The sequence below is a fragment of the Tubulanus polymorphus genome, chromosome 2 (genome assembly GCF_964204645.1).
Source record: "Tubulanus polymorphus chromosome 2, tnTubPoly1.2, whole genome shotgun sequence".
In the NCBI taxonomy this organism is placed as follows: Eukaryota; Metazoa; Nemertea; class Palaeonemertea; order Tubulaniformes; family Tubulanidae; genus Tubulanus; species Tubulanus polymorphus.
In genome coordinates this window covers 30,375,707-30,401,203 of record NC_134026.1, presented here as the reverse complement: position 1 = coordinate 30,401,203, position 25,497 = coordinate 30,375,707, and the positions used below count along the sequence as shown (strand labels likewise).

The 25,497-nt window shown below is 37.9% G+C and overlaps 2 protein-coding genes and 1 long non-coding RNA gene across 4 annotated transcripts; 2 read left to right on the top strand and 1 right to left on the bottom strand.

Annotated features, from left to right (window-relative positions):
* LOC141899663 (uncharacterized) lies at positions 1 to 3,725 on the bottom strand. Its single transcript, XM_074786093.1, has 5 exons — positions 3,499 to 3,725; positions 2,226 to 2,371; positions 1,772 to 1,885; positions 1,353 to 1,456; positions 1 to 985 (listed from the first exon to the last, which is right to left on the bottom strand). The coding sequence occupies exons 1-5, from the start codon at positions 3,658 to 3,660 to the stop codon at positions 810 to 812; spliced, it is 702 nt and encodes a 233-aa protein (XP_074642194.1). The 5' UTR covers positions 3,661 to 3,725; the 3' UTR covers positions 1 to 809.
* Positions 3,726 to 15,367: 11,642 nt separating this feature from the next.
* LOC141900161 (uncharacterized) lies at positions 15,368 to 17,941 on the top strand. Its single transcript, XR_012618666.1, has 4 exons — positions 15,368 to 16,752; positions 16,824 to 17,065; positions 17,152 to 17,277; positions 17,365 to 17,941. It is a non-coding gene; the product is annotated as an uncharacterized LOC141900161 (long non-coding RNA).
* Positions 17,942 to 19,660: 1,719 nt separating this feature from the next.
* LOC141900422 (sialin-like) lies at positions 19,661 to 25,497 on the top strand. 2 transcript variants are annotated; one of them, XM_074787312.1, is made up of 9 exons: positions 19,661 to 19,798; positions 20,140 to 20,394; positions 21,039 to 21,198; positions 21,281 to 21,393; positions 21,670 to 21,804; positions 22,136 to 22,340; positions 22,595 to 22,739; positions 22,849 to 22,963; positions 23,398 to 25,497. In XM_074787312.1, exons 2-9 carry the CDS (start codon positions 20,206 to 20,208, stop codon positions 23,551 to 23,553), a joined length of 1,218 nt encoding a protein of 405 aa, XP_074643413.1. In that variant the 5' UTR covers positions 19,661 to 19,798; positions 20,140 to 20,205; the 3' UTR covers positions 23,554 to 25,497. The 2 variants fall into 2 exon arrangements, with proteins under 2 accessions (XP_074643413.1, XP_074643414.1); XM_074787313.1 differs by lacking the exon at positions 19,661 to 19,798 and adding an exon at positions 19,879 to 19,894.

Here is a 25,497-nt window from a genome sequence, read left to right as displayed (position 1 = left end):
AAAATCCATGAATATAAAAATCTAAATTTCTTTTTAATCTACCAGTCTTTCATAATAAATAAATATGTTATCATTGATCTAATGTGTAAATCTTTGTGTAAATACAAAATCGTAAATAAGAGAATTATTTCAGAGATTTTAAACTTTTGAAATTATAACTAACTCCGGACACATTACTGTTAGGGAGCATCTAAATAGTTTGAAATTTCAATAGTTCCGTCAATTAGAATAACTGTATAATTGGTTTAACTCCCCCTTTGATTAGACACGTGCCAAAGTTGGAACTATTGATTTTCTAATGAGAGACCGCAGACAAAGATAAGACATTCTCACGAGCGTATTTCGATCACAACTTTTAATTGAAAAACAAATTAGCAAAATTACAAGTGGAAAACCTATTAAACTCTAATAGACTTTATAAACAAAATCAAACGTATCTAAAATACCAACAGACGGTAAAATCTACTGCTTGTAATATATATATATATATTCGAAACTGCAATTCAATTCAATGTTACCTTTATTGCACCAAAATAAATCGATAGTTCGGCAGTAATGATGAATCCGCAGGAGGCCTTGACCCCCCACCCACCCCCTTCCGCGAGTTATTCTAATTGAAGTAACTATCGAAATTTTGAGATGCTCCCTTACTTCTTGCAAAACATGATTCGTTTGAATTTGAGTGTTGTGTAGATCTGGCTCCTAGATCCACATCCAGTTCTTCTCACAGTTATAATTAGTTTATTTCCAATGTTTTAACAAATGTAACCGAAAACTCTGGAAATCAGATCCTGATTTATAGGAGCGAATTATGCGAATAGATTTGTCTGTTGCATGATGTTAATGAACTCCTCCTGGTCTATCGCTCCATCACCGTTTAAATCAGCTTCTTCAAGCATTTCTCTGAGTTCCTCCTCGGATATCTGTACATCGGCATCTTTAGCTGCTTGTCGTAGATTATCTATAGTAAGCAATCCGGTTGTATCTATAAAACAAGAAAAAACAAAACTCTACTTGTCACACAAAATGTTAGCATCAGGACAAAAAAAGCAGAAGACCTTCACTTAGGAAATATATGATTCACCACGAAAGCGTTATGTAATTTTATTCATTTGATTGATTAAATTTGGTTTCCCTTACAAACCTAAAAGTCACCTGCTTGTGGAAGGAACAAGAAGGTTCGAACTTAAAATCAGAAATCGAAGTACAGATAATAATAGATGCATGGTCAGTCGAAATTTCTATCGTTTTACATAATTGGAAATTTCAGTTCCGCTTTATGAAAACAATCTTCCATCCAGTTAGAGTACTGTGTGAGTAAAAGATTTTACATCGATCGATATAATACTCACCGTAATCAAACATTTTGAAACCCTGAACAATTTCATCTTTAAAATCATACGATTCTCCTTGACGTTCGATTACATAACCCAAAAAATCATTCAGATCAACAGACCTTAAAAAAACGAAACAGAACAAAATCCCTAGTCTGTAAATGCACCATTTCATTTCTTTCACTATAAATGCATGTTCCAAACAGCTGATAATGATTGAACATAAGGTTTTACATAGAAATTTGACAAGGAGACCACTTACTTTTCTATGAAATCCAATGAAGTGACAATATGGATTATGGAGTATGTATAAAAGGGAATAACTTGCCTTAAAAACAGGACCAATCTATTTACCAGTTTATGGAAAATCTAGTCAGTTTCACTGGGCACAGATTTACCAAATTTGAGTTTATTAGAAGAAAGTTGAATATACTAACGGAGCTGCTTTTCTCATAAGTCCAGACTCTGAACACATGATCGTTGCATCAGCCGGAGTGACTTTAAACCCTAACACCTTAAAAGCTTGTTCCAATTCATGTGAAGTCAATAAACTATTGAAAAAAGAAAGAAAAAAGAACATTCATAAAGTGGAACCTGGAATCGCCAATCGGTAAGACTGCCATACAGAGAATTCCATAATAATGATATGGAAATATAGTATTAAGTCCAAAAATGTTTCCTTGAATTGGTAGCTTATGCAACGTAGTATTTCATTCAACATTTCGACTATATTCTAACAAGCATCTTCATGAATACTGAGGAGTTGAACAATAGTGAACAGAGGTCATTTCTCCATCCGTTTTTTCAAGTATTCCTAACGCTTAGCATACACAAGGATGACGCCTCAATTGTACTAAATTACACCAATTATTGCTCATTTTCTGAACATACCCATCTTCATTTGCATCAAACGTTTTGAAGACAAATCGTAAATCTCGAATTTCTTGAGGCATCAATTCTTCGAGTATTTTCACATTGACTTTAATATTGTGGATTTCTTTCTGTTCAACTACGTGAGTCGTTAACAAGTCAACAAGCTGAAAAACAATTCATCGATCAAACCTGAGAATCTTTACGAATAGCCACAATTCCCCAAAATCTATAATAAAAACGAAATGGCAAAGACCGAAGCCAATTATAAAAGTTGAAAATAAAAGACAGGTGATATTTTGCCAATGTTGCATTATTCGTGTTAACGCTATTTTGCCAATGGCTTGTTCTATATTCAAGGAAAGTGTGGAAAAGGAGTCCTAGAGCGGGATTCGAACCCAGGCCAGCATATTGCTAGTCTCTCCACTAGGCCACCAAGGTTCTTGCAATCCAGCTTGAAGTTTTAACTAGGCCTACATGGTTTTGCACTCAACGGGCCGCACACTAGCGTCAAAGCCGCCGCGACAATTTATCAGCAACATTGACGCCGAAAACTTTTCCCGAACACTAGCAACAACGACACAGCTTCAAGCGCTGTATCTGCCACTATTGTAGGTCAACTGGCCAATTAATCAACGATATGATCTCCATGCATGCGCATTGAAACTAAATCTGGCTGAATCCTGCGGCTTATCCGCACAACTAGGCGCACACTCAGGTGTACTTGCCGCGCCGCAGCAAAAATATCAAACAGGTTAGATATCGGCCTCGCCTGAAAATATCACCCGCACACTAGGTGTTTTTGACGCTACTGTGCGGCGGGCTTTACCCTAGCCCTAATCCTATCGAAACCCAGGAAAAAGGTTTGATTTGACACTAAAATCAGTTGTTGCATTGCAATTAACAGGAGTTAACTTCTATATGATACTTTAGCGTCAGACGTTGTAGGGAACCGTAACAACGACTGGTATTCTAACCCTAACCCTATCGAAACCCTAGCCCTAAACCCAATATAACGATTTCATTGTTACTTTCATTAGTTTATAATAAAAGCAATTGGCAAAATAGTGTTAACACGATGATGGCAAAATATCCACTTTTAATCAAATAAAGTAGTGAATACTTATCACCACTGAACCTCACTGAACTCATCCACTAAATATTACTTACAACTATCTGAATTTTAGGAAAAATTGTATTCAATTTGAGGTGTGGGAATGAGTGCAATAAACAGTAAATTTTACAAGTAGCCTACAGTACTTGGTCAAGTAAGTAATGAGGCTATTTTACGTACACTTTCTCCAGGTGCTCGCACTGGCGGCAAGTAATCTAATTTAGGGAGTGCGTCAGGAATCGTTCCGTCTGATTTCTTTTCGACATCTTTTGTTCCTTTCTTACTTTTTCCGCCTTTCTTTCCCTTTTTACCTTTCTTCTTCCCTCCTTTTTTGCCAGGCATAATTACCTGATAACTGATTATTCGATTATTCTCTACATACAGACGGCCGCCATGTTTAAACAAAACGGTCGTCATTAGTTCCAAGACGAGTTTGTCGATGACGTCATTGGTAAATAATAACATAACCACGTGCGTGAGGAACAGATTTAAATTCAAAGACTTTATTCAACCAATTCTGTGCGCCGAATTGTATGATCATAAACGAATTGCCGCAATCTTTTCCTTCGTTATCATCTTTTGATGATTCTTTGTTCAACATTATTCAAAAACGAATAACCACTAGTATGTAAATAATAAACAAAATGAATTATTTACTTGCATAGAAGTAGTAATGTTTATTTTCTTACAAGACTTATAATGATAAAATCAAATAACTCTTGCTAGTAGACTATTGATGTGTTTTTAGATACCCATTCAACAATAGCCGGAATCATAGAATAGTTAAAGTTCTTCAATTCGTCTTAAATTTAGTATGATATGTGAAACTCAGGTCTACTGAAAATATCAATTCGAAACCCTGTCCTATTTCAGTAGTATGAACTAACTGATAGCTTATCATTAGAGATTTCTTCAGAAAAAAACAACATAAAACACGAAACAAAACATTCTTTATTTTTCTTCTCGATTAAGCCTTCTCAGTAGAGTTCGATTCAGACCGACATGTCTTGCAATCCTTCATTACAGTAAGAATGGATTAAAAAACGATGTTTTAGGTCAACTGCCAGTCCTTTCTAGTCCTGATAAGACTTTTTATCAGGTATTTACTATCAAGCCCGACTGAGCTAGGCCACCGTCTGATTCTCTCTCTCAAGTCAAGTTGAAATAGACACTTCCGACTGCTCTAACAGATAAGAGCGCGTACCAGGACGCACGTGGTTTTGTTATTATTTATATATGACGTCATCGACAAACTCGTCTTGGAACTAATGACGACCGACTGAACTCGTCTCAGGCACTGGGAGTGTACTCGTCTCGGGCACTGGGACTGAACTCGTCTCGGGCACTGGGACTGAACTCGTCTCGGGCACTGGGACTGAACTCGTCTCGGGCACTGGGACTGAACTCGTCTCGGGCACTGGGACTGAACTCGTCTCGGGCACTGGAAATGAGCTTGTCTCAGGCACTGGGAGTGTACTCGTCTCAGGCACTGGGACTGAACTCGTAACCGTACTTATGCTGAATAGAGGAGGTACAGGGGTGTCTCGACCGTACGGTGCTGCCGCTATGCTCATCGTTACCGGGATTTCCATACACTAACTGAAGTCAACTCTGGCAACCGAAGTGCTCTCCAGTTTTACTCCGTAACCCTTGCTTGCCAGAGTTGACTAACGTTAGTGTATGAAAATCCCGCTAACAATGAGCATAGCGGCAGCACCGTACGGTAAATTGTTGATATCTTAACAAAAGTAATCACTAAAAACTGATTCAGAGTTGCCCTGATGTTGAATAGAGGATGTACAGGGGTGTCCCGGGTTCGAACCCAGTAATTACTGATACTGATTCAGAGTTGTCCTGATGCTGAATAGAGGACACACAGGGGTGTCCATACCGTACGGTGCTGCCGCTATGCTCATCGTTAGCGGGATTTCCATACACTAACTGAAGTCAACTCTTGCCAGAGTTGACTAACTATCAGAAATTTTTATATTCATATTTTAGAATAGTTAATCATTAAATATTACAGCCTTTACGAGTAAAGGATATAATTAAGGGAGGCAGATTCGACGCAACTGTTTTTGGTCACTTGCCAGGGTTCACATTCTCACTTGCCAGGGTTCGGTTTGAAATGTCCCGTGCCGGCAAAAAGAAAAGCAATCCAAACTCCAGTGGGGACTTTTCAATATGGGATACCTCAAGAAATATATTCAGATTTGAATGCATTGCTCTAGATATTTTACATTCCAATGGATAATAACTTTGCCGAAGATCACGCGAATTCCAGTCGAGGCACAGACTGCACTCATGGCGTTGTATTCAGCAGTTCGCGGGTCCCTGCTCTCCAACTCAACTGTTTGAATCCCTGTTCCACAGTTGTATAAGCTTCTCAAAGAAACTGACAGAATCATCAAATTACCAGTAAAATTGAGACGATTTACTGCACAAAACCGTAACGAAACATGAAAATTGAAAGTGTTGGCCACGGGAGCATTTTCAACCATATGTCTGGAATCCAAATAGAACAAAAATCGAATTAGAAAATCCCGATCCAATGCAACACTCACCCAGTTTTATAAGTCGCCTACTTAAGTTCAAAAGTGATCTTAAATTAAGACTAGTCTGATCGGTTGGCCACATAAGCGTGGTCTTAATAACCTCGGCTAAGACTGGTGTTCAATGACTGTGCAACTGGCCCATGGCATCGGCGCTTTCCTACATGAAGGCACCCCTAGTTGAAAATTATATCACGAATCTTTCGTTTTCGCAGGATTCGAATCTAATAGAGTTGTGGTGGCAACAATTTCATTTTAAGCGGTAATATCATTACTTGTCATTGGTCAGCATTATTTAGTGTGACGTCACACTGTGTTAGTATATAATGCCATGCCATGGCACGGGGTCACTCTTTCCACTTCAGCCATTCAGGTAAGCTAACTGCGTCCATTTTATTTTTTTCGGTCGATAAAACATTTCTTATCTAATGCTTTGTTAATAACTAATTTTTATCAATATTGCAGCAGCGGCAGCGGCAGCGGCAGCAGCAACATACGTTATTGAAACAACGTAGCCTACCGAGGACTCATGTCGTTCAAATTCTTTTTCGACGACGTGCTTTGTGCAGGTCGAGGTATTGAAAAATGGCGTCACCCTCCACCTGTAATGCGAATTAAGTAAGTTTTTACTCATTACCTTTTTACTCAATTAGTGACGAGCCTCAAAATATATATTTCAATACTCATCTCAGTTATCTCAAGTATTGAATACACCACAATCTAGCGCCAATCTCTGAAATTTCATTTGGAAATTTATCGAAGCTGAAATCTAAAATGGAACCAATTCTATTCTGATAAGTTTTCAATGATGTCTCAAATGTAAAATTTTTTTCTATATTTCAATCATTTTTGATTTTAGCTAGGTCAAATCTCAGTTGAATTTCAAAATATTGATTCTTTCTTAAAATCATCAATTTGTATTCTCAATTATATCATTTAAGTAAAGCTTATAATTTTTTCTATTCTATCAACTCACTTCAAAAGTAAAAATTTCATTTGATTCTGGAAATTCATTCAAATATCTTAAAAACTCAATAGCCTAAGGGAAGGAAGCTATGTATATGTTTGCATTAAAACAGTCTAGCAGTAATGACAATAAATTTTCCCTTTTGATGTCTCATAGAATTTCCAATCCTGCTGGCCTTGTCGGTGGCTTTATGATTCAAGAAAATGACGCAAAATAAAATTTAATTTAATTCAATATAGTGACTCTGATGGATGAGATTGAATCTTAGGGTGTAAAAACTCATATCCGGTTGAAAGTTTCAAAACAAAACCGAAGTTGACGTTTCGAAATTCAGCACGTCCACCAAATTTGTTTCATTGATGCTGTTCTTTGAATGTAAGCAACAACCCAACAACTAATTTCTATTTTAACCTGACTTGGGAGCATTCTGGGTGGCCTAGCGCGCTCATTTTCGGGCCAGCTGGAATGCTCTCAATGCAGGTTGAAATTTCACCAAGAATCTTAGTGTCTGATGTACCACAGACACTAAGATGCGAACGACATTTTCTCGATACTTTTAGATCACTGCAGCTTTAAACCACCAGAAATCCAGTTTCACTAAACCGATTGTGAAAAATAAACTATCGTTACAAACCTCATACATTCAGTTTTCTTATTATTATATTCATTTGGAGGTTCATTCATCATAGTCCGTGCTTGATGCGATATAAATACAGAAATAGCAAAAATGACACCATTTTTTCACTTTGAAACTAGGCATTGTAACACTGTAGTTCGTTAGCAACAAGACAACTTGAGCGATGCGTGTCTCATCGCTAAACAGCGCATCATTTTTGTATCTTAAATTTAATCGTACTAAAATCAGATTTATCGTCAAAATGTTATAATGAACAAACGTAAGACATCATAAGGTTAGTGTAGATAGTTTATTCATCAAAATCGGTTGTTTATTTGCTGAGATATCGCAGTTTGAACACGGACAAAAAAGCCGACCAAATTCTGGTCGGCAACTGTACAGCGAATTTGAATGCACGCGTCTGGGTGGTTGGTTACACTAGGATCGTAGAGCGACGGAGATCACTGGTGGAGACAACCGCTGCCAGTGCTGGGTGAAGTTGAAATAGACATAAAACTGTTTGAAGCGGTTGTTAGTTCAAGAGAATAGAGATGATGATAGGCGTCTTACCGCTTACTTCGACTGGACTTTGGTTGGTGTGGGTGGCACAACCATCAACAGTCCTCCACTCCACTCAGCTTGCCTCCGCTCCACTATTAATCAGAACGGTCTTCTGCTAGCCGAAGGTCAAGGCTCATTCTGGATTTAAAACTCATTAGTCATTGTTGCCAGTTTTTTCGAATAGTCAATTGTTGCACAATCAGCGGCCATATTACTAGTAGTCTCGTAACCTTGTTTTTCCATTAGAAAGAAGTTTTATTTAATATCAACTACTTTCTTTGATAAACCTTAATAGGTTTCTTCATGCATCCTTCCATCTTGAATTGTTTATTTGTATTATTATTGTACAATTCTTATACATGTACTGGTAAATGAATGACCATGTTGTGATATTATTTTACTTGAATTGAAAAGCATCTCGTTAAGTTGAATTAGTATTTTCCAGTATGGTATAGGCTATTGTTTTCCCTGTAACGAGAACTGAAAATTGAATAAGCAATATTTTTTATCGTTATCAATTGCTAAGATGTAACTAATGTCATTTAACAGGCCTGTTAAATCTGTTAGGCCTGACAAAAGTTCAGCTTCATCAGTAGATAACAGGAATTTTGGGTTTTAGCGAGAAAATTTCTTGATTCATTATTTAATTAATGAATTTTTTTTATCAATATGGCAGCAGCATCCAGAGCAGCAGCAGCATCAGCAGCAGATACAACCTACAATTAAACAACTACAGGCACTACAACTGATCTTCAACATGTCAACATACGACATATCAAAGGCAGTAAAGGTCGAGGCGTTGATGAACGGTGGTGCCCTCAACCTGTTCCGTGGTCTACAGGTTTAGACATTGAAATGGCAGCAACAGCATTTCCTTTCATCCTTAAGGCCGTGCCCTTGACCTGTTTGTTAATTAAGTAAGTTTTTACTTTTATTACATTATCTCAACTAGTAAGCCACAAATACCTCAGTTACATATCTCAGTTATCTCAAATATTCAATATTGAAATTGAAATTGAAATTTATTTTCATTGCGATGTTACATTATTGGACGATATAATAAGTATGATTAAAGGAAGAAAAATGAAACAGGATAATGGGGCTACACGGAGAGACTGAAACAGTCTATCTAAGCCGTATCACCCAGAAGCATCCACACCACATTCATCACTCTCACACATCATGCACACAAGTAATTAACAGGTGAAAAGAAACCAAAAAAAAATGTTTCACATATTACACATTAACATAGGTTTGTATAGAATGGAAATTTACAAAGTGTTGAATAATGATTTAATGTAGGTACGCTTAAAGGCACGTTCGCTTTGAATAGTTTGAATTGATTCTGATAGAGTATTCTATAATAGGGGACCGGATATTTTGACAGAAGATTTTCTAGTTACAGTTCTGAAATAAGGCAATTCTAAATCTATTACGCATAGGTTTATTATGAATTTGATATTTGAAGTTGAAGTTGAATAATTGAAGAATACACAACAGCAGCACAAATCTCTGAAATGAATCCGAAATCTTAAATAGAGTATCTAAACTGTTAAATACTTACTCAAATCATAAAACGCGCCGAGGGATAAGCGGTCGAGTGTCAGTACCTCGGCGCGCACCAACTTCAACACGCAGGAAAAGATGTCAGATTTTGTAGACATTGTGATGTGTTGATGTTGTCAAATTGGAAGTTGTATATTGTATAACTGCTGCTGCTGCAATGTAAAAACAAAGTTATGAAAATCAAAAATTATTGATTCTAAGAAATAGCTAACACTTTATATTGAATGATAATATGATTAACATTAAATTATTGGGCATTATTATTTTCTAGATATTAAATATAGAAGCCACAAGAATTAAGTTGAACGACGCTTCGAATGAAAGGTTTCTATGGATTCGAATCATGGTTGAATAGACTGAGCTGTCTGTGTATTACACCTAGGCATGTCAACTAGCCGCTTTAGCGCGTAGATTTGAACAGCAGAAAAACTGCTTCCGAAAATTTCATTAATAAATTTAATAAATTTCCTCAATATAACCACAAAAACATCTTCATTAATGATATTCGAAATAATTGAGATTTAGACAATTTGAGATTTAGGAAATCAAGTAATGCGGAGATTTGAGATAAAATAAATGTGAATTTGAGATGAAATAATTTCAGATGTTGGAAATCAAATAATTTGAGATTTTTATCAAAAATAATCGAGAATTTGAGATATTCAAGATGATCTAATTAAGATTGATGGAGTAGAGTATGTACTTACTTAAATCAAAGTACGCGCCGAGGGATAAGCGGTCCAGTGTCAGGACCTCGGCGCGCACCAACTTCAACAAGCCGGAAAACAAATCTGATTTTGTGGACATCGTCACGTGTGGCTGATGTGAAAGTAGAAAATGAAGTTGAAGTTCTAGTTGTTGTTGAATTCAAGTCGTTGTTGAAGTTGTAGTTTGTTTCAATGCTGTATACTGCTGCTGCTGCTGCAATGTAAAAACAATAATGTTATTATTGGGTATTATAATTTTCTAAATATTAGTTATAGAAGCCACCAGAATTGAGTTGAACGACGTTTCGAATGAAAGGATTCTATGGATTCGAGTCATGGTTGAATAGACTGAGCTGTCTGTGTATTACACCTAGGCATGTCAACTAGCCGCTTTAGCGCGTAGATTTGAACACCAGAAAAACTGCTTCCGAAAATTTCATAAATAAATTTAATAAATTTCCTCAATATAACCACAAAAACATCTTCATTGATGATATTCGAAATAATTGAGATTTAGACAATTTGAGATTTAGGAAATCAAATAATGCGGAGATTTGAGATAAAATAAATGTAAATTTGAGATCAAATAATTTCAGATGTTGGAAATCAAATAATTTTAGATGCTTGTCACTAAAAATAATCGAGAATTTGATGAAGTAGAGTTTGTACTTACTCAAATCACAAAATGCGCCGAGGGATAAAGGATTGAGTGTCAGGACCTCGGCGCGCACCAAGTTCAAAAGTCCCAAAAACATTTTTGTTGACATGGTGTTGATATTCAAAGTTGAATTTCCAATGTAGTTTTACTGCTGCTGTCTCGTAGTTGGTCTGCTGCTGTCTCGTAGTTGGTCTGCTGCTGTCTCGTAGTTGGTCTGCTTCTGTCTCGTAGTTGGTCTGCTGCTGTCTCGTAGTTGGTCTGCTGCTGTCTCGTAGTTGGTCTGCTGCTGTCTCGTAGTTGGTCTGCTGCTGTCTCGTAGTTGGTCTGCTGCTGTCACGTAGTTGGTCTGCTGCTGTCTCGTAGTTGGTCTGCTGCTGTCTCGTAGTTGGTCTGCTGCTGTCTCGTAGTTGGTCTGCTGCTGTCTCGTAGTTGGTCTGCTGCTGTCTCGTAGTTGGTCTGCTGCTGTCTCGTAGTTGGTCTGCTGCTGTCTCGTAGTTGGTCTGCTGCTGTCACGTAGTTGGTCTGCTGCTGTCTCGTAGTTGGTCTGCTGCTGTCTCGTAGTTGGTCTGCTGCTGTCTCGTAGTTGGTCTGCTGCTGTCTCGTAGTTGGTCTGCTGCTGTCTCGTAGTTGGTCTGCTTCTGTCTCGTAGTTGGTCTGCTGCTGTCTCGTAGTTGGTCTGCTGCTGTCTCGTAGTTGGTCTGCTGCTGTCTCGTAGTTGGTCTGCTGCTGTCTCGTAGTTGGTCTGCTGCTGTCTCGTAGTTGGTCTGCTGCTGTCTCGTAGTTGGTCTGCTGCTGTCTCGTAGTTGGTCTGCTGCATGTTTGCCTTTATTTTTTGATTTTGGACGCCCGGAACCTACTGCATAATCTATATCTAATGGAAAATTTGAGATACTCAAGATGAACTAATTGAGATTGATGAAGTAGAGTTTGTACTTACTCAAATCAAAAAACACGCCGAGGGATTCAGCATCCAAGGTCAGGACCTCGGCGCGCACCAATTTTAGAAGTCCCAAGAAAATGTCTGATTTGGTTGACATGGTCACGTCAAAGTAGAAGTTGAAGTTGAATGAAGTTGATGTTGTAGTTTTGTAATGCTATGTACTGCTGCTGTTGCTTTATAACTGCTGTGCTGCTGCAATGTAAAATCAAGAAAATCGAAAATTATTGATACTAAGAAATAGCTAACTCAAGTTTATATTGAATAATAATAATAATTAACATTAAATTATTGGGTATCATAATTTTCTAAATATTAAGGAAATCCAATAATGCGGAGATTTGAGATAAAATAATTGTGAATTTGAGATCAAATAATTTCAGATGTTGGAAATCAAATCAGGAATTTCAGATGCTTGTCACTAAAAATAATCGAGAATTTGATGAAGTAGAGTTTGTACTTACTCAAATCAAAAAACGCCTGGAGGGATGCAGGATCCAAAGTCAGGACCTCGGCGCGTACCAACTTCAATAGGCCCCAAAACATATCTGATTTTGTCGACATGGTGTTGCTGCTGTCGATGTTCAAAGTTGAAGTTCAAGTTGTAAGTTGAATTCAAGTAGTAGTTGTAGTTGTAGTTTTCAGTGATTTAACACAGTCACTGATTTCTGCCGTTCTGAATATCGGTACTTATGGTTGCTCTAAAAGTATTTCCGGGTTGCTTTCTCATTGACCTTAATTGTCAGTGACTCAAAACACTGACAGTTTTCGTTTTCATTGCACATCCACAGGTGGTTGTGGTGGTGGTGGGGGCTCTGGTTGTGGAGCTCCAGGAACCACCAATAACTCCTCATCACTCCACTCCTCAAAATTTGGTTGTGGAGGAGCCGCATGTTTTGGTGTTTTTTTTTCATTAGGCCGCCTGAACCTTTTGTAAAATTAACTTGTTTTATATTTCTACGGGGCGACCTGCGCGGTGCAGGAGTCTGGACCTGTGGCGCCTCTCTCGGGGCAACCACAGCAGGGGCGACCTCCTGCTCCATGATAAGGATGAAATGAAATGAAATGAAATGAATGAGTTTTACTTTAACTCACTTATGAATGTGATCAACGTGGTTGTAAAAATGAATGATGAAAGGAGTGTTGATCTGCAGACGTGTATGGGCTGATGTTGTTGCCCGGAGTGATAGCGAGTGAAGGGGGATGGATTTTTAATGTCTTCGTGCTCTTTTATTTCTTATAAACGTGTAATTACCATCAAAGGCCCTTTCAACATCGCGGAGCAATTGTAAAGGATCTTTTATACGGATGTTTCGAGACCAACCAGGGCCGCGTGCAACCAGCTCGACAGCGGGGGCGGGTGGTACCCCCGCTGGAGCGCCCGATGTTCCAGCCTGGGCGGGCATATCATTATCGTCATTATTATTACTTCTTTTTCTTTTTCTTTTTGGTTGCACGCACACAGGTGGTTGTGGTGGTGGTGGGGGCCCTGGTTGTGGAGCTCCAGGAGCCGCTGAGGACTCCTCATCACTGGACTCCTCAAAATTTGGTTGTGGTGGAGGAGCCGCACGTTTTGGTGTTCTTTTTTGTTTAGGCCGCCCCGAACCTTCCGTATAATTCACATCTTTTCTATTCTTGCGGGGCGACCTGCGCGGTGCAGGAGTCTGGACCTGTGGCGCCTCTGTCGGGGCAACCACGGCAGGGGCGACCTCCTGCTTCACGATAACAGGTGGCACGACCTCCGTATCCGAAGATACGGTGACCGCAACCACCTGCACCGCAGAAGCAGGGTCCACCACCCGCGGGGGAGCCAACGGTGTTGGTGGATTTGGCTCCCCGTGCTTATGAGCCGCACGTTTTGATCTTTTTTTATTAGGCCGCCCCGAACCTATTGCATAATTTATTTCCTTTTTATTTTTGCGGGGCGACAGGAGTTTGGACCTGTGATGCCTCTGTCGGGCGGTTTAGAAATTTAGAATTTGCCCAATATAATAAACCAAGGGATGAAATAAAATTGATGACTTTTTTAGATAATTTTCTTATTTTATGATTTTTTTGGGAGAACCGTAAAACTCCCGTCGAAAATGATGGGATCTTGTTTTTACTATTATTTTTGAAAATAAAATTGAAATGCAGGACTGCACGCCCACTGGTTCCTAATGCAAGGGGAGGTGAAGTTTTTTGTGGCACCGCGCGAACTGCAGACCGACGAAGTGAATAAGTTTTTAAAACTCAGTGTGAAAACACTAATTGCTGCCTTTTCCAAATAATACTGTTGATGGAGTAATGGAAAGTAGTGTCGATCTGCAGACGTGTATGGGCTGGTGTTTGTTGCTAGGAGTGATGGAGAGTGAAGGGGGATGGTCTTTTAATGTCAGCGTTGTCTTTTATTTTTAATGAATCTATAATTGCCATCAAAGGCCCCTTCAACATCATGCGGAGCAATCACAATGGATCTTTAATGCATATGTTCTTAGACCAACCAGGGCCACGTGCAACTAGCTCCACAGCGGGGGCGGGTAGTATCATTATCATTATCACTATCATGTACAGTTCTAGATCTTAGGTAGAGAATCAAGATGATTTAAAATCTATAGAAGCAAAAACAATACAAATCTCATTTTCTAATGAGTAATGTATATTTATTGTAGCGAACGTTTTCGGGAGTTACATTATCCCCTCTTCAGGCATAGGGCATAGGGCATAGTCTTTTCAATAAACGAGACCTGACAGTCATGGCAATTTGACAGATGTTGGCCAATTGCTGAGGAGCCGCACGTTTTGATCTTTTCTAATTAGGCCGCCCCAAACCTATTGCATAATTTATTTCTTTTTTATTCTTGCGGGGCGACCCGCGCGGTGCAGGAGTCTGGACCTGTGGCGCCTCTGTCGGGGCAACCACAGCAGGGTTGTTGGTGAAATTGGCTCCAACGGCTTATGAGACGACAGAAGGTTAATGCACCTTTGCAATCTTTGTTGGAGATAATTTGAGATGCTTGTCACTAAAAATAATCGAGAATTTGATGAAGTAGAGTTTGTACTTACTCAAATCACAAAACGCACCGAGGGATGCAGGATCTAATGTGAGAACCTCGGCGCGCACCAACTTCAGTAGGCTGGTCGCGTCAAAGTAGAAGTTGAAGTTGAATGAAGTTGATGTTGTAGTTTTGTAATGCTATGTACTGCTGCTGTTGCTTGATTTACTGCTCTTGCTGCTTCAACGTAAAAACAATGTTACAAAAATCAAGAGAATCGAAAATTATTGATTCTAAGAAATAGCTAACTCGAGTTTATATTAAATAATGATAATTAACATTAAATTATCATTCCTGCATAGGAACCAACTCAAAAGGTGGAATGATTTCAGGAAGAGTTGGTTCCTTAGGCCCGCAGATCGATACACACCTTTTATAAATGTCTTTTAATCCTGGAAGGGTTCTGCGGGCTGCTTCAGACTGGTCGTTCTTTATGTGTTCTATTATGTCTATATCTGGAATGAAAAAAAAAACATTAAGGGTCATGCATATTACATTTTGGTGGTGGTTGCGCTCCAGGAGTGGCGAATTCCTCCTCACCACTGCTCTCCTCCTCAAAATTTGGTTGTCTCGGTGGGGTAGGACGAGCCGCACGTCTGCCTTTATCTTTTTTATTTCGGACGCCCCATACCTACTGCATAATTTATCTAAATGCAATTCCTGCAATTTAGACCCCAATCGAGGACCAGGAGTTACTTTATCATTAAGGTGGCTAGACTCTTCATTTTTCTTGATTACATCTCTCACTTGATTCAGCTGAAGTGAAAAGAAAAACTATTAAGTATCAGGAATGTTACACATTAAAACCTCGTAGACTTGATTGTCCGTAGATACGCAAGTGATGAACTGATGAGCCGCTGATGACTCCTCAGTTGTGGAAGAGTAACACATTTTGATATTTTTTGATGCGCGAAATCTGTATCTAAAGATACGGTGGGTGAAAGCACTTCATAGCTCTGATGTAGTTCCGGAGTTGTATTCAAAAATGTTCTGCTCATATTTGACGCGGTAATTTACAAACAATATTCTGATAAAGTGCAACATTTGAATATTTGAATGCATCTTAAGTTTACGTTTGAATACATCTTCAGCAGATGTGTTAGATAGCCCTTGAAGCTAAACTGAGTCTTAATTGTCTGCAAATTGTCTCTCATCTTCGAGATCACTGGTCCATTTCTACAACAATTGATCCTCCAGGATTTGCCTAGCTGTTCTGTTTAGCCATTTAAGGTTGATATTATGCCATGGTTCGCTCTGGAGTGTTATATCAATGCATTGGAGCCCATTCTTTAAAAGTCGTGTCCATTCGCTTATAAAGAGATCGATCATCATAAAATTGTGTGAAAACAATTGACGTCTCACTTTGCACTGATGCATCCATACATTAACTTGCATAAAATGGCAATAAATACGTAAAGACACACAAATTGTGTTTATGTATATTTCAGGGGATACACATGCACACCTGCGGGTCCATGCGCATGGTAAAAAACTTGGATCGGCATGTAGAGTGCTATCTCTCTTTCTTCTGTGTATGGAATAAGATAATTTGTGACAAGATTTCAGTGTTTGTCATTGAAAAGCATTAATTCTACAAACAAACAATCTTAAATACCTATTTTGTAGAAAAAGTATGATATGTTAATGATTGAATGATTGATTATCAATGTCTGAAATAATAAAGTGGAGATTAAGTTGCAGTGATTGTAGAGAGATTAGGGCGTCAGATCAGCCAGATCAGTTGTACTGAGTTATCTCCCTCAAAGTCAGAAACAAAGTAACAAGAGTCACAGGGAAAGTCGTCGAGTCATAAGTCTGAACTGACTTTAAATCAGGTATAATATTGAAATTATATAAATCAATTTTCAAAGTCTCAAAATTATTCATATTTTGTGTTATCTTGTAGCGAATATTGAGAGGTTTACCACAGAACTGAGTCACCAGAGATGAGACAATCACCAGGCATCAGTTAGATGAACGTCACCGCTGAGATCAGTAGTACCAAAAATTCATAAAGACTAGTCTTTATGAATTTCTGGTAGTACTGAGTTAACTGCCTCAGTCAAGCTGCAAAGAAGAGTCACAAACAAAGTTAACAGTTGCAAAGGAACGTTGAGTCATTTATAGTCTGAACTGACTTTAAATCAGGTATGATATTGAAATTACATGAATCAATTTTCAAGTCTCACATTATTCAATATCATTCATATTTTGAGTTTTCCTGTTGTAAGTAGGAAATATCTAGAGATGTTTATGTTACTACAAGATGCAAAAATACCTGCAAGGATTCACATGAATAATCTTCCATAGAAACAATGAAAGAATGGATGAGTCATGAATCTGAACAGACTATAAATCAGGTATATATTGTACTAGATAAACGACTTGTAATGATTTATTGATTGTTGAAAATATCCTTTAATGTTTGTTGTTTGATTGTCTTGTAGGTGAAAACGTGTGAAACTTGATGATTTAACTGGATGTTGACTTTGATAATCAGGTGGCGCGTGTTGATCGTTTGAGAACTCTAATGCGTTACTGGAACTTGGAGAACTCTAATGCGTTGCTGGAACTTGGAGAACTCTAATGCGTTGCTGGAACTTGGAGAACTCTAATGCGTTGCTGGAACTTGGAGAACTCTAATGCGTTGCTGGAACTTGGAGAACTCTAATGCGTTGCTGGAACTTGGAGAACTCTAATGCGTTGCTGGAACTTGGAGATCTCTAATGCGTTACTAGAACTTGGAGAACTCTAATTCGTTACTGGAATTCGGACTTGGGGAATTCTTGTGTGTGCATCTAACCCTGTGTATGAATATGTGTGTTCAATTCGAATTTTATTCGAATTTGAATAAAACAAGTTAAAATATGTTTGTTTCAAAACATGTTTGAAGTTAAAATATGTTTGATGATAAATGATATGAGGATTTGTAGAGAAGCTGTATTCTCAACTTTGTGTAGAATAGACAGGTGTGACTTGTATTTGATGAAGTACAAGCTCATGTTTCTCCATTCACTGTGCGCACTCATCCACCCCCCCCCCCCCCCCCCCGATGAAGCTACAATAGTGAAAGTGTTATCCATCTCGTTATATTGATCAAATGATTTGTTTATGTTGTATATCATTGTTAAACAATGATTTTCAGTTTTATCTTGTCTTATTTGTCACATTGATAAATATATTGATTTTGTGGTGTTTATATTGATTTTATGGTGTTTGATAAATGGTTGAACTATTTGTTTGCTTAAATACAACTATTAATCACAACTACTAAAACCCATTTGTTTACTCGTTCACTACAAATTGTTTGTGTTGTTTTTCTCTGAACAGTGAGTGGACTGATCGGCTCTACTTCGAATCCAGTATCACTTAGACCCAGACATTTCAATCTCAATCTTGGAATTCCGTATTGTCTCCAGTCAATCACCTGAACTCAATTATTTTAGTTAAGGAGAACTGGTCCTGATGGTGAATAGAGGATGTGCAGGGGTGTCCCACCGGGTTTGAACCGATAATTACTGATGCTGATTCAGAGTGGTCCTGATGCTGAATAGCGGATGTACAGGGGTATCCCGGGTTCCAACCCAATTAATCAGTGATACTGATTCGAAGCGGTCCTGATAGAGCATGGACAGGTGTTCCGTATTCCAACCCAGTAATTACTGATACTGATTCAGAGTGGTCCTGATTCTGAATAGAGGATGTACAGGAGTGTCCCGGGTTCTAACCCAGTAATTACTGATACTGATTCAGAGTGGTCCTGATTCTGAATAGAGGATTACAGGAGTGTCCAAAGTTAGAGCCCAGTAATTACTGATTGAGAAAAATGAAATCGACGTGCTGCCAGACAGACTACACCGTCCGATGCTGCCGCTAGACTCAACATTAGCGGATTTTTCATACACTAACGTGAATCGACTCTGGCAATCAAGAAGAGTCTACTGCCAGTGTCAGTTTGCGTTAGTTAATGCAAAATCCGCTAATGTTGATCATAGCGGCAGCACCGTACAACACTAATTTCCAAAAAGGACAAAAAATCAATACGCGGTATGTACAAAACTTGTCAAATAAAATCATACATTTTATAGTATTTGGTCTCTGTACATATTTTTTTGGTAAATATTGGGATCTTAAATTTCCTATGGCGACTGTTGACCCAACTTAGTAAAATCATTAATAAGATCATCTGACAGTACATTAGAAATATTCCGTTTTCAAATTTGGTTTTAATCTTGTAATCAAGGCTCAATATCACGTTAGTCTAAAAGGAATACTTCATTAGGAAATCATTAAAAGTATCAAAAGTAGCGAAAGCAATATGGATAGTATCAAAACTGCGTGTGTGTGAAACTGATTATTATTAACTGCATGTTTTTTGAACGAATTTCGAAGTCTTTTATCCTCAATGTACCATTGTAGTGGTTTGAGTTCATTGACACCTGACGGCCGCTGGACCCATGGATTTTGTAACGTTTTTATTTCTTTGCATTTTATCATTAAAGTGTTGTTTTGTAAATATTCGTATTAATATTTATCCTCCGTGTACCATGGAAATGGTTGGAGTCAGTGTAAATAAATTCGTATTCGTAATCAATTCTATATGCTTTTATATTCAAACGATAACATTAGGGAGCATTTGGGAGATAACATTAGTTCATTTGTCGGTTTGCTACTTCTAGTCAACAGTTCAACACGGCATTTAAGCCGTGCTTTATAACGGCGTACAAACCCTCAGCGCATTAATGGCCGCCGCGGAAAAGTAAACAACGACTCTATTTAAATATTAATTTACGAGTTCATTAGATTTATGACATAGATTTAAACGCACGGGTTTAATAGACAATGTATCGGTGGTGATCTAACGATCTCGAATAACTGCAGGTAATCGTTTATTTAACGTTGAAAACGCTTCAGCAGTCCCTGATTCGTAATCATAGTCTAGGTGGCGCCAGCGTACGGACCAGTAGTTAGTGCCACGTAAATACGACCATTCTTTTTACTACTAATTAATCATGACTAATTACCGTAGATAAATGATTTGATGAATACACCAGATCAATAGGCCTTGTAGACAAACATTTCTTGATAAGTATTTACGTGATGAGATGTGTAACATTGTACTTCTCATTGTCATTGACAATCAATGTTGTATTTTTGACAGTTCCCCCAATTTTAATTTGCCTGCTGTCAAATTATTTTTCCCCCATGATTTATATTTGTAGGGTTATTGTTGCGCCGGGAAGTCAGTTGTCACGTCACTATTACACGTTTGATGGACGACTAGAAACATGTTTAGACTTTCTTTTACTAAACCGTCGAATACGATAGCGCTGTGTGCTCTAGCGAACTTCATCAACTCCGCCGATCGAGTCATTATGCCTATCGCGATCATACAAATGACCGATCAGTTCAAATGGGACATGCACGGACAAGGTTGGGTACTCAGTTCATTCGCTGCTGGTTATATGGGAAGTATGGTAAGAAAATGACCAGAATAAAGTTTACCTCCGCGGGCAGCTGGTTTATCGTTACATTATTATTATTATCATAATGGGCAACCTCCAACTGTCCTGTGGCAAGTAAGAATTCTTCGGGTTCACAAGTGGATAAATGGTTTTCAGGGTCCGGTTTCACAAAAAAGTTAAACTCAAATTTTTGGTTGAATCGCCATTGGTTACTTCATGTTTTCAATGAGGACAACAATTCAAATTTAACCGTTTTAGGCTTAAACTTTTTCGTGAAACTGCGCTCAATTTCTTCTACATTTAAAAATCCAGTTTGAAGTGCATTTGATGACGAACATATTTTGGAAGTCTAGGGGTTCGGGTTACAAGGAAAATACTAACTAAAATGTCTTTGAATGAGTTTTTGAAAATGAGTTTATCAAAGCACGCTTAGAAACATGAACACCACCACGTCCACAGGCCAGTCTAATAGAACTAGGAACACTATTGTGATTAAACAGCAGTTGGGAAAATTACTGAAATTGTGTCTATATTTTTGAGTCTTGATTTGTGTTTCAAATCCAGAAATGACTTAAGCGTTGAGGACATAATTTCGCTGATTATTCTAGGCGTATAATTGCTTATTTACTAAAAGTAAATTTGTTTTTATTTGTAAGGTTATCGGAGGAAGAGCTGCTGAGAAATACGGAGGAAAAAGGATTCTAACGTTAGCCGTATTTTTATGGTCATTATCTACATTCATTACGCCATTTTTTGCCAATTCGATATATTCTTTAATATTCCTACGAGTGCTTTTAGGTATTGGCGAAGGTTTGGGTAAGTTATTGAAACGATCATTAGCTGAAAATGAAAATGTTTTGAAAAGTTGATCTAATATTTTTTTCCTGCTATTTTTCAGGTTTGCCCACCGTATTTCATATATTCGCTCATACCATACCTCTTGAAGAGCGGTCACGTGCATTTGGTTATTTAATATCTCTGGGATCAATCGGTCAGACAGTTGCTGCTGTGGTCAGTATTACGCAGTAAACTGTGCTCATCTCCGAGTTAAACAGTTTCTAAAGAATTCAATGGTCGTAACTGAAATGATAGGAGTGGAGATTACTGTATCAATCATTCTTAATCTGGGTCCAGTTCCACAGTTCCGAGTTAAGATTTGACCCTGAGTAAACTCATTGAAAATGAATTAATTTTAACTCAAGAGTTAACTCTAACTCACAACTGTGGAACTGGGTCCAGAGCCATAAAATTCTACACCAGTAATTATAATTTTCATTTTTGTTCTAGGTATGTCCGCATTTACCGTGGCAGTGGATGTTTTACAGTTTTGGTTCATTAGGTTTTATATGGGTTCTATTTTGGATAGCGTTATATACAGAAGTTCGAGGTCCAGATGAAGAAGAATTCATTCAACCCCCGAAGGTGAAATATTTACTGAGAATTGTGTCTGATCTTGACTGTACTTCAATATGGTCTGGATTTTCTAGTACTTTTTGAAAAATACTTACATGATAGGGGAAATATTAGGAAATTTTGGATTTTCTTGCCCGTAAGAAGCATAGGCCTCATAATGAATCAAAAATTTTGTTAATACCGTGGATAAATGACTGTTTTAGAGGAGCTGTATTAACCTGGTATCAAATCAATAAACATCAAATGCCAATCATCCACATGATAAACCTACTATGCACTACGGGTATCTGTTGACATGTTTATTGTCTGGAGTGTAATGTCTCAATATCTCTGATTACAGGTTAATAATACCAATGTGCGGTGGATAGAGTTTGTCAGTCATTGGCCGTTGTGGTCGATTTACATTGCTCACTTTAGTATGAACTGGTCTAATTATATAATAATGCAGTGGCTGCCGACTTATATGACTCGACATCTCGGTGCTGAAAAACATGATATCATGTATACAGCGGTGCCTTACATATTAAACTCATTAGTAGGAGTCGGTAAGTTTCAGTTCATTATACAACGATAGGGATCGTTCATTTATTACGTACGCATTAGGGGAGGGGGGAGTAGTCAGTGCAATTGTGTACTGTAATGCTTAATGTATATGAAAAAATTGCTGATTTTGCGTATAGGGATGTTTTATTCAACGTCGATTATCCATCAAATTCTGTAATCCATTGAGTACCTCATCATTGGAATAAAGCGCTCAGTACGGTACGATTTTACTCAGGGTTGAATGTTTTATTTACAGCTGCTGGTCATTTTGCCGATGCGTTGGTTGCCAGTAAATGGACAGTACTATCTGTGCGTAGACTAATGACGTGCATCGGACTACTCGGACCTGGGATATTTCTTCTGTTTTTTAGTGCTGTTAATAACATAATGTTAGCAGTTTTGTAAGTGGAATTTTTTTTTTTACGTTTGACTCATGATAATTTGTAGATATCTGTCGTTATCTTATGCTTGTACCAGTCTCTCAAATGTAAATCGTTTCTGATTTTACAGGTTTGTGTCAATATCAATGGGTTTAAGTGCTTGTAATTCATCGGGACATTTGAGCAATCATGCTGATGTTGCTCCAACTCATGCCGGCATTTCTTTCGCCATTTCAAATACGCTCGTGAGTATTACCTTTATTTAACCCTTTCAGTCTGACTGATAAATACCTGAAAGTGCTGGAGATATTTAAATTCCAGCCCAGTGAATAATAGGCATATAGCTATAGTGATTCTACACCGTGGTGCGGTGTGTTGATAGTTACTAATACTTAACTATGTTTGACAGGTGACCAGCTTTCATTGGAGATAAGAATAATTACTAATAACATGAATGCACCTCAATATGATGTACTGACTAAGTTCATCACCGATTTATACACTGCACTGTGGGGTAGAGGCACTGAAAGGGTTGGATACTTCGTCTCAGGAATGTTGCCCTCAGACTTGGGAAACAGGGAAATCTGATGGATTTAGAAAAAAGAAGTCATCGCCCTGAATTTCAGCTTTGAAAGCGGGGCTGCACACGTGTGATATATGTGTATGTTGTCTTTTTTAGGCTACGATTCCAGGTATTACGTGTGGTCCATTGACCGCTGAATTAGTCACTACATCAGGTGGACGTTGGTTTCCTGTTTATATCATCGCCGCAGGTGTCAATTTCGTTGGTGCCATCATTTATCTGAGTCAGAGTTCAGCAAGTCAAATTTTATAGCATTAACTAAAAGTGTCTGTCTCTGTAAATACACAACTGGATCCAATTTGACAGCTGTGAGTTCAGATTTGAGCAGGGATCTTACGGGTTTTGGAAAGTCTTGGAAAATCGGACTTGAAAAGCTATGGAAATTTTTATTTTTTTTTTCCAATGGCTATGGATGAAAAGGTATGGAAGATTAGAAAATAGTCTCAAACTGAAATTTTCCTTGTATTTTGAATTTTAGGCTATTATGTCTGATCACACTAACAAATTCTATGAAAACACTTTGTCGATGGTGTTGACACAATTGGCACTTATTTACTTTGAATGAGCCTACAAATTCGGTTGGCGATAGGTAACTTAAGGGTATGGAAAAAATTATAATCTCAGTATGGAAAAAGAATGGAAAATTAGATTGAGAAACCCGTAAGTTTGAGTTCATTTCCAATAAATTTTGATACCAGAGTTGAATTCTGAGAAGTTAAAAGTTAAAATGAGTTTATTTTCAACTCTTGAATTTGAACTCACAACTGTCGGACTGCATCCTGGATACAGTTCTACGCTTATGAGTTGAAATTTGAAGAACTGCGATATAAGTGTGAATTTTAGCCTTTGTTCTATGGAAAAACAAATGAATGAATTGTCATAATTTTAATGGAGATATTGTGTAAGTATGGTGGCATTTTTATCGGGTTGTTTACGACGAAAAAAAGACTGTGATAAAAAATGAGTCAAAGATGATTGTTATTTGTAATCATGAGAAACTGATTTCAACTTAAAAATGAATGTACGAAATACTGAGTGATGCATGTATGAACCTTGTTTCTGGTGCTGATTATCAACAAGATCCAGTTTCACTGTTGTCATCAGTTCGACTTTCAATGAGTCAAATTTTGGTTCACAACTATGGAACTGGGTTTAGTTTGTCTGTTTAAATGTGCATCAGAAAATGATAATTCAGTAAACCTCTCCTTACTCGGCACCATAATCTACATGAATTCTACTAAGATATATTTGGAAAAACTTTCTGCAGTCAAACTCAGTTCAGTCATCATCCTATAAGTCGTCTCTTTTGTTAAATCAAAACTTCTATTTCCAATGATATTTTACAAATTGAGGTCATCATTAGGATGAGTTGTAAACATATTGATAGTCCATGATGACTTACAGCGACTTTGACTGTTTCCCCTAATTCTCAACTCGGTGAAATAACTACAGTCCTGACGAGTAAGGTCAAGGTGGAGTTAGCTGCCCTCAATCAATAATGAATACTCTTTATCAGTTGCTTGTGTAAATATCAAAAATATATATTGTAAAACATAAACATGTATGTTGTAATTATGGAGAGACCGTACACTGAGCCTGGATACATGGATCAACAGCAGTTTCACAGTCAAGGCTTATATCAAAAGACGGGTCTACGTTCATCGAGTCTTGATACTAGTCTAGTATCTAACCATCATTACATCATCTGCTCTATTCAGACTAGACAATTCAAAACCACTCTCCTACCAGGGAGGTCCTCCCTGCTCCTACTAAGCACAATGTGCACGATGGCTGGATCTAGGTGTTGAATTGGAGCTCGCATCGTTTATGAATGAGTCATTGACTGTGGAATTGTTCAATGTGTAGGCCTATTTATGCTGGTCATCTCTCCGTCCAAACAATTCTTTTTCTGCGTATATTTGGTGCAATTTAAGTATAAAACGAAACTCAGATTAACATAGCCTATGACTCCGCTGTAAAATAATCTGTTGATATCAACTTTCTGGTTCTATGAAAATGCCATCCCCAGCTCGCTCGACTGGATATCTATCTCCCCAGCGTAAACACTGCTGGTTTGGATATCTACATGAATCAAACCTGTTAGATAGATGTATTATATTTGAAATGGAGTACGGCATTTCATTGAATCGATGATATTATATTTTGAGAAAATGAACCATTTATTAATAAATAAAG

Excerpts from the sequence above, each read along its gene's own strand:
- LOC141899663 (XM_074786093.1), bottom strand. The coding sequence starts at position 3,660 with ATGCCTGGCAAAAAAGGAGGGAAGAAGAAAGGTAAAAAGGGAAAGAAA. Across the intron at positions 2,372-3,498 it reads TGCGAGCACCTGGAGAAAGT|CTTGTTGACTTGTTAACGAC; the intron begins GTACGTAAAATA and ends ATTGTTTTTCAG. Across the intron at positions 1,457-1,771 it reads CTTATGAGAAAAGCAGCTCC|GTCTGTTGATCTGAATGATT; the intron begins GTTAGTATATTC and ends CGTTTTTTTAAG.
- LOC141900422 (XM_074787312.1), top strand. The coding sequence starts at position 20,206 with ATGTTTAGACTTTCTTTTACTAAACCGTCGAATACGATAGCGCTGTGT. Across the intron at positions 21,805-22,135 it reads AATTCATTCAACCCCCGAAG|GTTAATAATACCAATGTGCG; the intron begins GTGAAATATTTA and ends CTCTGATTACAG. Across the intron at positions 22,740-22,848 it reads AACATAATGTTAGCAGTTTT|GTTTGTGTCAATATCAATGG; the intron begins GTAAGTGGAATT and ends CTGATTTTACAG.